The 14105-nt window shown below is 52.5% G+C and overlaps 1 protein-coding gene across 1 annotated transcript; it reads right to left on the reverse strand.

Moving 5' to 3' along the window:
• Window positions 1–663: 663 nt before the first annotated feature.
• On the reverse strand, window positions 664–13029 carry LOC136730217 (solute carrier family 26 member 6). Its single transcript, XM_066697576.1, has 19 exons — window positions 12893–13029; window positions 11233–11372; window positions 10799–10909; window positions 10415–10587; window positions 9857–10021; window positions 9465–9617; window positions 8195–8277; window positions 7841–7988; window positions 7235–7348; window positions 6219–6296; window positions 5941–6036; window positions 5539–5645; window positions 5294–5363; window positions 5006–5098; window positions 4660–4770; window positions 4123–4521; window positions 3820–3874; window positions 3082–3227; window positions 664–2295 (listed from the first exon to the last, which is right to left on the reverse strand). The coding sequence occupies exons 1-19, from the start codon at window positions 13027–13029 to the stop codon at window positions 2269–2271; spliced, it is 2406 nt and encodes an 801-aa protein (XP_066553673.1). The 3' UTR covers window positions 664–2268.
• Between the last annotated feature and the right edge of the window lie 1076 nt (window positions 13030–14105).

Raw genomic sequence — 14105 nt, forward strand, 5'->3', positions numbered from 1 at the left:
AGTGGCAGTGCCACGTTTGCAGGGAGGGATAGAGGGCTGGTGGAAAGGAGGGAACAAATGGAGGGAAGGAGGGATGGAGATTAATGTATTGTTTGCTTATTAGTTTAAACCCCCTGTACCCCAAAAAAGAAGAGCAAAACAGTGAAAGGCTGCAACAACAGATTTAATTGAAAAAATATATACAGCTGACACACATGGTGATGTCTCACACACACACAGACACACACACGCTGACTGTCACAGCACACACACACACACACACACACTGACAGTCACAGCGCACACACCACACACACACTGACTCACTGTTCACACACACCACACACAGTCACAGTTCGCACACACACACATTAACACATAACGAGGACACGCCCCCCCATCTGCAGGATCCTGGAGAGTCCAGGATGACCCGTGTAGAGCAGCCAGGACTGGGGGGCTCCCCCAGGGCTGGACTGGGACACCCCTGGTCCCCAGACTCCTCCCACAGCCCGGGACGTGGAGGAAGAGGGGCCACAGTGCAGGGGCCGACCCTGTCAGGGGCGCTGGTACCGGGTGTGGGAGGCTGTTTAATTATAACAGGTTAGGAGGGGCCTCAGCTCAGGGACACGGGTTCTCAGACACATTGCTGCACTCTATCCTCTCTCTCTCTCTCTCAAATTCAAATTCAAATTCAAAGGTGCTTTATTGGCATGACCGATCACAATATTGCCAAAGCAGATACAAATGTTCTATCAAACAAGACAAACAAAGCATGACCAGATACAGTGGAACGAACATCATACTCACAAGTAGAATATAAACCATATCTGGTGTATGTATCAAAATCTGTGCTGTGACAATCATGACACCAAAGAAGGCAATGAACCCGACTGTTTCTGTTTTGCCTTACAATGGAGTCACGCAGGCGTCTCACTCTGTCCCGCAGGCTGTGCAGGGGACACACACTGGGCTGCTGTAATGGCCGTTGCTCCTCCTCTCCCAGCAAGATGGGGAGTGTGCAGCTTTCGGGAGCACAGAGCTCAGGGGTTTGCACTGTGAATTGTATTAAGTAGGTCTCTCTGATTTGTGCATATTGTTGTTGTTTTGGTCATTGTGTCTCGGGGCTCTGTGTGTCCGGGGCTCTGTGTGTCCGGGCTCTGTGTGTCCGGGTTCTGCCAGCAGGCCCAGGGGTCCGTGTCTGGGCAGAGCTGGGTACTCAGTAGGGCCTCGTACTGGCAGGACTGGGGCTCTGCTGTGTTCAGGTGCAGCCAGAGCTCAGCTGCTCGTTTGTGTGGCTGTGTGCCGAGGGAAGAGCCCCAGTCCTGCTCTGCAGGTGGTGTGGAGGCAGTTCTGTGCACGTGTCAGATGTGTTTAATAAATTCTAGGTGGAATATTTCTGTGGGCTTTTGTCCCAGTTTTTATTATTGAGGTTCATGAGGGGACCCCACACTTCGCTCCCATATAGCAGCATTGGTTGGATGATGGAGTTGAATATTTGAATACAAATACTTATTGGTATTGTTGTTTTATTGTTTTATTCATGTCTTTATGGCATAAAATGCCCACCACGCCTCGTCTTTTAGTGCGTTAATAGCCAGGCTGAAGCTCCCTGACGCACTGATGCTCAGGCCCAGGTGTGTGCAGCTTGTGCCTGTGCTCTAGGGGGGTGAGTCCTAGACTGAAGTGATATCTGTGTCCCTGAGATCTGTCTCTCTTCTGGAGAACCATAACTCTGGTCTTGTCCAGATTGACTGCCAGGGCCCAGGTCTAACAGTGCTGCTCCAGCAGGGCCCGGTTCTGCTGCAGCACCTGCTCTGTGGGCGACAGCAGGACCAGGTCGTCTGTAGAGCAGGAAGTGGATCTCTGTGTCGTGGAGAGCGAGGCCGGGGCATCAGACTGCTCGACACTGTGGCACCTCACTGCTGAACAGTGTTGGGCTCAGACAGCAGCCCTGCCTCACCCCACAGCCCTGAGTGAAGAACTCTGATCTTGAGTTGCCAATCTCTCTCCCTCTCTCCCTCCCTCTCTCTCTCTCTCTGTCTCTGGGGGGTAGGGGGGTTGCCTTGGCTGTAGCAAAACGGTTGCTGTAGCAACATGACCTCTCGTCACCATGGGAGCTGTCTACCCTAGTCCCCCCCCAGCCTGTTGGTGCTGTGGTCGTCACTACAGTGAGGGGTGGAGGGATGGAGGAAGGAGAGAGTGGAAGAGGAGGGGGAGAGGGGAAGCGAGGACGAGGAAGCAGTTTGAAGACCCCCCCTCCGAGCACCTCTGGAACAGCTCCCTCTGCTGCTATAGCTTGGTACTGCGGTCCACATCCTGCCAAGACAGACAACAGCCCCTTGGTGATGAGTGACACAGCCGGCGCATCACTGCTGCAGAATAATGACTCGGGAAATGCAGCTGTGTCACTGTGTGTCAGTGTGTGTGTGTGTGCGTGTGAGTGTGTGAGTTTGTGCATCAGCCGAAAAGGGAAAAATGAACATTCCTAAGCATCAAACTGGACTCTGCTTTAAACACAATGGCCGGGAGTGGCCCTGGCTTTGCAGGCAGGTTGGACACCAGGTTTGCATAAAGACAGTAGCTGGGTTCAGCTCCTGTTTACAGACAGGTCTGTCAGTCAGTCCTGCAGACATACAGGAGTTGGTGTAGCTCCTGTTTTGTTCGCTCCCTGGCATCAATAACAAAACACCCCTGAAACAAAGGAACAAAGCCAGCACTTCTCCAAGCTATTTCTCTGCCTCCCCTCACACCAATGTCATGATTGGTTGGATAGATTAGACACTCCCTGGTCCAACAAGTACACCATGTGCCTCTCAATCAATACGCCCATCAAAACTACATGATCTCTCTCAGTATTTCTGCCTTTTCCTTAAGAGCTGCTTCATCGCTTCAGGGGTGATTGTTGTGTCTCTTCCCTGACTTAAAATATAAAATATCTGGAGCTGAGAATCAGTTCGAGTCCCGAGTCTCTGGATAAAGGAGAATAAATCCAATACACAGTGTGTCAGAGTGTGTGTCTGCATGACAGGGTGTCAGACTGTGTGTGTGTCACAGTAGTAGTCAGGGTGTCAGGGTGCTAGGGTGTGTGTTTTTAAAGCTCACCAGTATGCAGTCAATTCCGGGGGTGGTGGGCGTGCCGTGGAGCTGCAGGCAGTGCAGCACAGCGTCATGGACAGAGGGGAAGAGGTGTCTCTTTGTGAGGCTGGGAATGAAGAAGTCTCCGCACTCCAGCTGCTCCACCACACAGGCTGCAGCCACAGGGGCACACTTGGATTTTAAATTGTGTATTTTTCATGGCATGCTCTTATATATTATGATAATGATAGGTAGGATTTAAAGTATCAGAAGAGAACTTTGTCTGCATGCAAGAGAATCGGCACCACTGACAGAGAGGGGAGGTGTGTTTGACCATTCATTTAACGGAAGGGCATTGATCCAAATCCTGTAAATCTAAACTGTTGATTGGCTAAAGACCCTATGTTGATTGGCTATCAACTGTATGACTCACTGCTGATTGGCTATCACGGTAGGAATCACTGCTCATTGGTTATCGACCATATGATTCACTGCTGAATGGCTATCGATCATATGATTCACTACTGATTGGCTATTGACGGTAGGAATCACTGCTGATTGGCTGTCGACAAGACAGGGACATGATGCTCTGCGCAGGAGTGGAAGGTTGAGCGTTCCACCAGTCTTGTCAATGGGCTTTGTGGTGTTATCGGTCGATTATAAATCAATTATGAATCATAACCGTACATAAGCACAAGCAGCGCACTAGGTGTCCCGGTGCATCACTGCAGGAAGATCGGTTGAGCTGTTGGAACGGACACTCACCCTGACAGCCGGCGATGTACACACCCACGTCGATCTCCCCGAAGTCGGTGAAGATCTGAAACGAGGAGCACAGTGAGCCGGCGGCGCAGACCCGGGGGTCTCTGTGAGAAGTGTTATTACACCCCCTCTGACCCTGTTGCAGCTCTCCATCTATCCCTCTCCATCCCTCCTTGCCTCCCTCCTTCTCCCTCCTCCTTAAAACTCTCCATCCCTTTCCTCTCTGCATCCTCCCGTCTCCCACCTCTCTCCCACTCCCTTCCTGCCCAATCCTCTTCTCCACCCTCCCCCTCTCTCGTCGCTCACGCTCTTCAGTGTGTTGATGGCCACAGTGTCCAGGAAGTTGCAGGTACTGAGGTCCAGGATGATGGAGTGAATGTCCCAGCTCCACTTGCCCAGGGAGCCCAGGGACAGGCGCTCCAGGTCTCGGCTCAGGGTGTCCTGGGTGTCGCAGCTGGAGTCCACCGTGCTGGTGTCACCCTCCAGCTCCGACACCGAGCCCAGGGTGGCCGTGTCGGGGTCGCCCATCTTCAGGTACTCCCAGGACACCTGTCTGTTGCCGGCCTGCGGCCTCACAAACACCGTGCCATTGCCCTGGTGACGCACCGTGTGCCTCTCCTGCTCCCGCCACAGCTGGGCCTCCTTCTCCACCGAGAACACCAACCCCCGGCTCTCCCGGGCCCCTGGCCCCTTCAGTGTCCGCTCCTGACAGAGGCAGAGGAGGAGGAGAGAGGAGGAGTGACAGAGACATTGGGAGCCTCAGCCATTACTGACTCACACACACACACACACACACACACACACACACACACACACACGCTGCAGCTGGGCCCAGAGTCTCACCGCTCTCTTGGCGTGTCTCCTGGCTCTGCGCTGCTCCCGCTGCTCCCGGCGCTGCTGCTTGGCCGCCTGCTTCCTCTTGTAGGTCAGCAGTTTGCCGATGTCGATCCCACTCTGGGTACAGACAGGGCAGCAATAACCAGTAAGCAATAATAACTTGTGCGGTACCGTGTGGTGCTGTGTGGTTCTGTGTGGTGTAGTGTGGTGCCATGTGGTTCCGTGTGGTGCCGTGTGGTGCCGTGTAGTTCTGTTTGGTGCCGTGTGGTTCTGTGTGGTGCAGTGTGTGTGTGGTTCCGTGTGGTGCCATGTGGTCCTGAGGGATGGGGGCTTCAGGTGAGGGCCAGTTCACCTTCTTCTTCAGGGCCTCCAGGTACAGCTCTGTGTTGGCGAAGTACACTGTGGCAGAGGAGCGGAAGATGGTGATGCCCGGGATCTCCCTGGCCTGGAGGGAAGAGCAGGAGCCTCGTCACCATCCTGCCCACCGCCTGCTCTCTCTCTCTCTCTCTCTCTCTCTCTCTCTCCTCCCCCTTCTTCCTCACTCCTTTCTCTATATCTCTCTGCCAACTCTCTTCTCCCATCCCTTTGTCATGCCTCTCACTCTCTCCCTCTCTCTCTCTCCCTCCCCCAGGTGTCTCACCTCTGCGTACGTCTCCACATCCAGGTAGAGCTCGGTGCCCGGGATCTGTCCTAGGACGGAGTAGCGAGGCCTGAGGGAAGGACAGGACAGACAGGCTGGGCTCAGTACAGGAGGTCAGGACATAGACACTCACTGACATCCATCCCAGAGACAGAGCAGCGCTCAAGGTAGAGATAGAGACAGAGGGAGAGAGGGAGAGACAGAGAGACAGGGAGAGACAGGGAGAGACGCAGAGTGAGACCCACAGCTGTGTCCTGAAGATGACGGTGAGCAGAGCGAAGCTGATGGAGGCGGCCAGCCCCAGGTCCAGGTTCAGCAGCAGCGTGGATACGAAGGTCACGACCCAAACCAGCTTGGAGGGAGACACAGAGGGCAAAGGTCAGAGGTCATCCAGTGCACCAGCCTCACCTGACAAGGAGGTAAATAAAGCCAATCCAGTTGGAATTAAAGTGTCTCAGTCTTAGGTGTGTCTGCGTGCCTCTCTCTGTTAAATTTGTGTGTCTCTGTACTTCAGTGTGTGTGTCTGTGTCGTTCAGCGTTCAAACGTTCAGCGATCGGATCAAATGTTCCTCTCAAGGAGATGGTCTTTCTGTCCCCCTGTCTTGCTGTCCCCATGTCTCTCTGTCTCTCTGTCTCCAGCTCCTCACCAGGTCGATTTTGCTGCTCCTCCACAGAGTGCAGATGTCTAAGAACTGCATGAACATCCCCTTCAGGTTGACAAAGACAATGGCAGACAGCACAGCCTGAGACACAGGACACAGGACACAGGACACAGGAGTCAGAGATGCAGGAGACAGATGCAGGGTGGGGGGCAGGTCCATGGCTACATCTTCTGTACCCTGTTTGACATATGGAATAATCCGGGGATTTCACATTTCCCCCACATCAGTGCCGCGTGGCAGCGAGAGCTGAACTGGCGCGTTACCTTGGGCAGCGACTGGAACAGAGAGCCCAGCTTCAGCACAGTGACGAGCACGATCACCGCAGAGACCGCCGAGGCCATCTGGGACGAGGAACACAGACGGGTTAGACACACATCATCAACACTGCACACACTGGGAATGTGTCCCCTTAAAGTTCTCACCTGCCAGACTGGGGCTGTGAGAGAGAGAGAGGGGACTGAGAGAGAGAGAGAGGACTGTGAGAGAGAGAGAGGGGACTGAGAGAGAGAGAGAGGACTGTGAGAGAGAGAGGGGGCTGTGAGAGAGAGAGAGGACTGTGAGAGAGAGAGGGGGCTGTGAGAGAGAGGGGGCTGTGAGAGAGAGAGAGGACTGTGAGAGAGAGGGGGCTGTGAGAGAGAGGGGGGGCTGTGAGAGAGAGGGGGCTGTGAGAGAGAGAGGGGGCTGTGAGAGAGAGGGGGCTGTGAGAGAGAGAGGGGGCTGTGAGAGAGAGGGGGCTGAGAGAGAGAGAGAGGACTGTGAGAGAGAGAGGGGGCTGTGAGAGAGAGAGAGGACTGTGAGAGAGAGAGGGGGCTGTGAGAGAGAGGGGGCTGTGAGAGAGAGAGGGGGCTGTGAGAGAGAGGGGGGGCTGTGAGAGAGAGAGAGGACTGTGAGAGAGAGGGGGCTGTGAGAGAGAGAGAGGGGGCTGTGAGAGAGAGAGAGGACTGTGAGAGAGAGAGGGGGCTGTGAGAGAGAGGGGGCTGTGAGAGAGAGAGAGGACTGTGAGAGAGAGAGAGGACTGTGAGAGAGAGAGGGGGCTGTGAGAGAGAGAGGGGGCTGTGAGAGAGAGAGAGGACTGTGAGAGAGAGAGGGGGCTGTGAGAGAGAGAGAGGACTGTGAGAGAGAGAGGGGGCTGTGAGAGAGAGAGAGGACTGTGAGAGAGAGAGGGGACTGAGAGAGAGAGAGGGGGCTGTGAGAGAGAGAGGGGGCTGTGAGAGAGAGAGGGGGCAGTGTACGCTGCGCTGCAGGGAGAGCCGCAGGCCGCAGTGTCTCAGGGCCTCACCTGGGTCTTTCCTCCCGTGCTCTCCTGGATCAGGCTGCGTGACATCGAGGAGCTCACGGAGTAGCACTGGAAGAACCCCCCCACTGTGTTACTGAGGCCCAGAGCCACCAGCTCCTGCAGCAGGAGAGACCAGTGTCAGCAGCAGGAACCCAGGGGACACAAGGTAATGCCAAAGATCCTCTATTTAAACAAGATAGTCAGCTCCACCTAATTAACGTGGGAACTTTCGTCTTTGCCAAAGCAGTGCATTGTGGGATTGCAAGGAGTTCCAGTGGCGATTTCTCTCCTCTCCATATAACGGAAAGCCAGCTTCATTTCATATTGTTAAGGAGGGGCGACTCTAATGCAACCCAGGTGCATCATGTTAAAGAATTAAATTATTTTTTAAAGAGAAAGCTTTGAATATGAAATGAGGCAGATGCCACTGGAACTCCTTGCAATCCCATAATGCACTGCGACACAAAGACAGAAGAAGAGGATATTTGGTAATACAGTGTGTGGCCAGCAGGGGGCTCCCACACAGACACAGGAATTCACAGTAAAACACAAAACACACACAGATACACACAGATACACACAGATGCATGATTGGACATAGAGACTGACCTGACTGCTGTCCACCTTGTACCCGTGTTTGAGGGCAAAGGTCTTTCCCAGAGAGATGGAGATGGCATAGCCAACGATGGCCAGAGCGAAAGCGTCTCCGATCACCTCTCTGAACAGGGACACGTCCGGGGCGCGGGGGGGCTGCAGACTGGGGGGTGGACAGAGAGAGGAGACACAGGGTCACAGGAATGCACACCTGACAACAGGCAGAGCCTCAGAGAACCCGCTGGGCCCGAGAGTGTCAAGAGAGATGGTGGTAACGCCCCCCCAATTCTTACACCTATAACACCCCCATCCACTGCACTTTACCCCCCACCCCATCTTCCAGGACCGCAGCGCTGAAGAAGCACTCACCCACTGGGAATCTCCCCCACCACCTCCACCCCATACTGGGGCTGCAGAGAGGCCAGACTGGAGACCAGCGTCCCGGCTACGATCTGGACGGGGAGAGAGGGAGAGGCAGAGAGAGAGCAGAGAGGAAAGGACGAGAGAGGGAGAGAGAGGGAGAAGAGAGTTGGCAGGGGGGAGACCAGTGTAGTAGTTTTGGAAAGCAGGTGCGGATGTGTGTGTGTGAGCTTAAGAGTAAAGGGGGAAAACTGGCCAATCATTCCCTAAACAGCTGATTATGCTGGTCAATCAGAAGCCAAATACTCTATTAATAAAAGTCTCTGTGTGTAAACATGTGGGTGTGGAGTCTTGCGTAGCTGCCTGCAAACTGGAGTGGAAATGTATAAATATCTCTCTATCTATCTATCTATACATATATGTGATGATAAGTAAAATATAAGTAAAAGTACCACTGTTGTTAATTAAGGGTTAACCTTTAGAGCCAGCATTGGTGGGCACATACACAGTTGATGTTGTGTTGTGTGACACTGAATAAAGTCCCCTGAACGAGAGAAAGCTCATGGTGTCCGTCCTTCATAGCTAATAAGCTAATAGTAGGGTATTTAATATTACCAGCGAAATACCACAAATATATATATATATATATATATATATATATATACACAATATATGCCAAGCTACACACCTGCAGAAAGTTTGCTTTGTGGCCTAGAAACTGTTATCTTCTGTGCAGCATCACTGCATATCAGATCACACAACACACAGCTGATGTGTTTTGGCTGCGCAAACAAACAAGATATCTGAATATTCCTGAAATTAGTCACAAACTGAATTCCTCCAAGGCCAGAGAGTGTAGATGAACGCACCAGCTGGCCACTGGCAACACTGGCACGACAGGAGTGAGGCTCTGTTAGCCATGTGGAGGCTGATTGACAGGGCAGCGGTGGGAGGAAGGGACTGAGAAACTGAGACACAGAGACAATGAGACACTGAAAAAGAGAGCGACATTGAGAGACACTGAGACAATGAGACACAGAGACAGAGAGACAGCGAAACAGACTGAGATAGAGAGGCACTGAGACACTGAGATAGAGAGAGACATTGAGAGACACTGAGACAGAGAGACAGCGATACAGACTGAGATAGAGAGGCACTGAGACACTGAGACAGAGATAGACATTGAGAGACACTGAGACAGAGAGACAGCGATACAGAGAGACGCTGAGATACAGAGTCACAGGGACAAGGAGACACAGGGACACGGGGACAGTCTTACCATGATCAGCTCTACAGGAATGGGCAGCGGCAGCTTTTTGCTCAGCCTGACGTTGAGCTCCTTCGCTGCGATCAGAGCCACCAGGGACACCACACTGACCACCAGAGTGCCCAGATTGGTCTGGGGCAGCAGCCAGCACACATCTATCAGTGTCTGGAGAGGAAGACGGGGGAAGGGAGAGGGAGAGAGAGAGAGAGAAGTTGGTCTGAAGTAAGCGAGTGAAAGGCTGGAGAGAATGAGAGGAGAATGGAGGAGAAGAGGGACGGAGGGAGAGACAGGGACACATCTGGTGCTCCTATCTCATTAACACCCTGAAGTACAGCTAGTCTGTAGACGGAGAGATGGAGAGAGTGAAGGAGAGGAGCAAGCACAGAGGAGACTCCGTTACTCACATAGGCCAGAGAAAGAGGGCCGCTGTGGCGCCGGGGGTGGAGGCCGAAGATATACTTGAGCTGGGAGATGACAGCATTGACCGCAGCGCCGGTGGTGTAGCCCCTGACCAGCGGGTTGGATAGGTAGGTCACCACGAAGCCGAACTGCACCAGACCCAGCACCACCTGCACACACACACACTCAGACTGAGGTCCTGGGAGCTCCGAGGTCATTGTTGACGCATTGTGCCTACTGGGCTTGGCTCCAGCTCACTGCTACCCTGAACTGGGTGAAGTGGCTGGTGAGAATGGAGGGATGCAGGGATGGACAGGCTGTCAGTGGATCTAATAAACCCAGCACAGGCCTCTCTCAGTAGAAGATTCTGTTCTAACTACAGAGATTGAGGCCCGGAGGAGTTTGCAGGGGCCGGGACAGCAGCAGCGCTCACCACAGCGATGCCCATCCTGCACCCATGTTCTCTGCCCTCGCTACAGAAGAAGTGCCCCCAGCTTTCACAGACTCTGTATTTCTGTGTTGTTGAGTGTCTGACAGTATCCCTCTACAGTCTGATTTTTTACCTGGAATATCCCCGCTAGGATCGTGACCGCCGCGGCAACCTGGACCCTGTAGGTGTCCCTGGCGGTCAGGTCCAGAACCTCAGTGCCATTGGTGTCGTTGCGGAGGAAGTTCTCATTGGGAGCGAGGCGCTCAGTCACACTGCCCACCATGAGACTGATCACCGCAAAGGTGCCTGAGAGCACAGATATAGAGAAAGACACACAATGCACACAGAAGGATGGAGAGATAGAGAGAGGGAGAGAGGGAGAGAGGGAGAGAAAATGTGAACCACAGGCAATGTCAATAAAGGTGTCGCTCACAATACACATGAATGAGTAGTGGGCAGGTAGGGGGCTCCACTGGGGCTGTTTGCTCGGGGCGGCGCGCTGTCAGGTGCTGCTCACCTATGGAGATGTGCCGGGATGTCCCAAAGATGAAGTAGACCAGGACGGGGTAGAAGGAGGAGTACAGCCCGAACACGGGGGGCACTGAGGCCAGCAGGGCGTAGGCCATGCCTGAGGAGGAAGCAGCAGCTGGTCAGCACACAGACACCACAGACGCTGACACAGAGACACAGTCCATTCATACGGCCAGTCCGTATTCAGTCCATATAGGTGGTCCTTAAAACTATTCTGTACAGTCAGTCTCTATACACAGTCCATCTAGTCAGTCAGTCTCTATACACAGTCCATCTAGTCAGTCAGTCTCTATACACAGTGCCTATAGTCAGTCAGTCTCTATACACAGTCCCTACAGTCAGTCAGTCTCTATACACATTGTCCCTATAGTCAGTCAGTCTAGATGGTCCCCTGTGGTGAGTCTGTCCAGTCACTCTCACCCTGTGGCAGGTGCATGATGCCCACGCTGACCCCAGAGACGAGGTCCCCCAGGGCGCTGTCCCTGAAGGAGTATCGGGGCAGCCAGGAGAGGACAGGGACCCAGCGGAGCACACTGCGCCTCAGCCTGCGGCCAGAGCACCTGCAGGGGACAGAGAGAGAGACAGAGACACACTGAGACTCTACAAAGTCGAGCCCCTGCAGGTGACAGACAACCATTCACAAACTGCCAACTGTACTCCACTCCACTGCACCAGGGTGACACCCGGGTAACGACACCAGCTATCAAGCCATAAAGCTCTGGCACCGGCAGCTGCCAGGAGGGGGTTAACCCTCGGACAACGGCCTCCCACTGAAGTCAGCGAAATCAGTGTGTCAGAGAGACAGCGTCAAGAGGCAGCGGCCGCATTGTGTAACACACTCACTGCTTAGCAAGAATAAAATATAATAAAAACAGTGAAGTACAGCACTTTAATACAGAGGTGTGGACGGCCACCTTTGAAAGTATCCAGCAACTGTCGAGGCAGCAGGCGGGCCGTCTCTGAGCGCACCTCGACTTGCACTGTTCTGCACCTGCGATCTCCCAGTGTCTCCCAGCTCTGAAATGCGAGACCTCCCTGCTGCGCTGGTCCTCTCTCAGCACTCAGGACCAGGACGCGCTCGGGAGCTAAATCCTGAGAGGCCAGGCGTGCCACAGCTCGGTTGTTGAACTCTCTCACGTGACCCAGACGGGCTCAGTGATGTGTCATCCATTGGGGATGCCCTGCCGTGCCAGGTGAACCAAGCCGGCCTCAGAGTGTGGTAACGGCACAGGGACAGGCTGTGCTGTGGAAGGAGTCCGGCGGGCCTGTATGTACTTTCTCACGCACAGGGAGGGCTGCTTATTGGAGGCTGGCCAGAATTATGTCTGCAGGTAAATCACCTCCAACCGTCACTCCCCTTGCCGACCAATCGGTTTATTCTTTATGTTTTAGTAGCGCCCTGAGACTTATATACGAAGAGTTACATTTCTGAATTATACAATTAATTATTCATTTTAATTATTTAATTATAAGCTAATAAATCTGAATTCAATTTGTAACGGGTTGTATGCCATAAATGTGTTGGATATGTGTTTATTCTGTTTAGCTGCTGCTGATTAGATAATTTGCTTAAGACCTTTGTAATACGACTTGGAAAATACCTGTAGGGTAATACGGACTATTGAAACACTATTGAAACAGTGGCAACACTGTCTGAGTCCTGAATCGCAGACAGAGAAAGAAAGAGACAAAGAACGAGATGCCACAAGCATTACCGAGCAGCACAGGCGCCTGACATGCAGGGTCTCGCTGTGCGGTGATGGGAATGCGCAACGCTCAGCGTGCGGCTGCAGCAGGAGGCTCAAATACTGCCCGGCCACCTGGATTGCCCCTCTCTCTGTCTTAAAAAAGTGTATATTTCAGTATGTGTCTCACTCTCTCTCTCAATTAATTTCTCACACAATGTTACCTGGGTGTTGGTGCAGTTTTTGTCCTCCTCTCTCTGCCCTTTTAATCTTCCTTCCCTCCTCCTCTCCCTCTTGCATCTGTGAGTGTTTCATCCTCTCAGGATGCAGACAGGATGTCTCTGCCTCACCACCCCAATCTCTCCCTCCCTCCTCCTCCTCCTCTCCCCTCTCACCTCAGCGAGTGTTTCAGCCTGTCTGCCAGAGGGGTGCGGGGGCTCTTCTCCCGGCGCTGTGCCACCTCCTCCAGGCTCTGCTCGTCCAGAACCTCACGCTCCACACTGTAGCCCGGGCTGCGCTGCACCGCTTCCATGTCTGAGTTGCCTGTCGGTCCGTCTATTTGTTGGTGTCTCCGTCTGTCTGTGTATCTGTCTTCACGTGGAAAACTTTCTCTCTCTCTCTCTCTCTCTCTCTCACTCTCTCTCTCTGTGTGATGATGCTCTGCCTAACTGTTTGGCTGGGTAGTGCTTTCTACAACAAGACCCCTGTCTGCCTGCCTGTCTGTCTGTCTGTCCCTCTAGTAGCAGGTTTGTCTGTCCGTGCACCCTTCAGCAGTGGAGCTGCGATTTAAAAAACAGGAAAACTGCCCAGGAGTGACACATGGAGCACAAATTCAAACATAAAAAAGCAAAAATATGTAAATATTTTAAACACAGAAAAAAAAATCTATGGAAATGTGCAAGGTATTAAAGAAAATTGTATGAACCTACTAAAGGAATAAATACATGCAGGAGAGAGGATGACCACGGTCTTCTCTAGAGGCACAGGGCAGGTCAGAGACGTCCGGAGAGAGCGAGTGGCGCAGAGTCCATGGTGCCAGCCTCGGCCACAGTGAGAGAAACCCTCTCCTGCACTGTCCTATATATATCTGGAGGGGCGACATACTGCTTGGTAATCAGTAACTCTGGCAAAAACTGCAGTTGTGCCGCAGCAGCATCAAAACACAGGCTTTCACAACCAGGCAAAAAAAAAAAGGTGAATGCAGGTCATTGGACTGGAGCCAAATCACAGCATTTACACAGACAGGGTTGTACTGTACCTGAGTGGGTGTTTCCACAGGGGGAGGCTGTATTAATAGGACTGATCAGTTTTTGATCAGCTCCATACTTTCCAATCTCTCCTCTCACTAATTATTCTCTGTACTTCAATTATAAACTTGAAATTCGCAGCTACACTGAAGAACATCTTACTTATCATTGACTAAGCAAAGTCAAACTAAACTGCATACTCTTATTCTTATCAATAATAATCAGGTATTACATTACAGAATTACTATTACGTAATGACTATCATAGTAATTTGTGCTGGTTCATAGATGGTACTTGTAAAAGTATGATTTGAAGAACAGACAGAATACACTTTAATATTTATTTTGGTAATGGCTAAACT

The sequence above is a fragment of the Amia ocellicauda genome, chromosome 3 (assembly GCF_036373705.1).
Source record: "Amia ocellicauda isolate fAmiCal2 chromosome 3, fAmiCal2.hap1, whole genome shotgun sequence".
Lineage (NCBI taxonomy): Eukaryota > Metazoa > Chordata > Actinopteri > Amiiformes > Amiidae > Amia > Amia ocellicauda.

What these genes read in the sequence shown, in the direction of transcription:
- LOC136730217 (XM_066697576.1), bottom strand. Translation starts at nt 13,029, where the DNA reads ATGGAAGCGGTGCAGCGCAGCCCGGGCTACAGTGTGGAGCGTGAGGTT. An exon ending in ACAAGGTGGACAGCAGTCAG is followed by an intron (nt 7,349 to 7,840) that starts GTCAGTCTCTAT and finishes CTCCTGCTGCAG; the next exon opens with GAGCTGGTGGCTCTGGGCCT. An exon ending in TGGAGGCCCTGAAGAAGAAG is followed by an intron (nt 4,771 to 5,005) that starts GTGAACTGGCCC and finishes GTCTGTACCCAG; the next exon opens with AGTGGGATCGACATCGGCAA.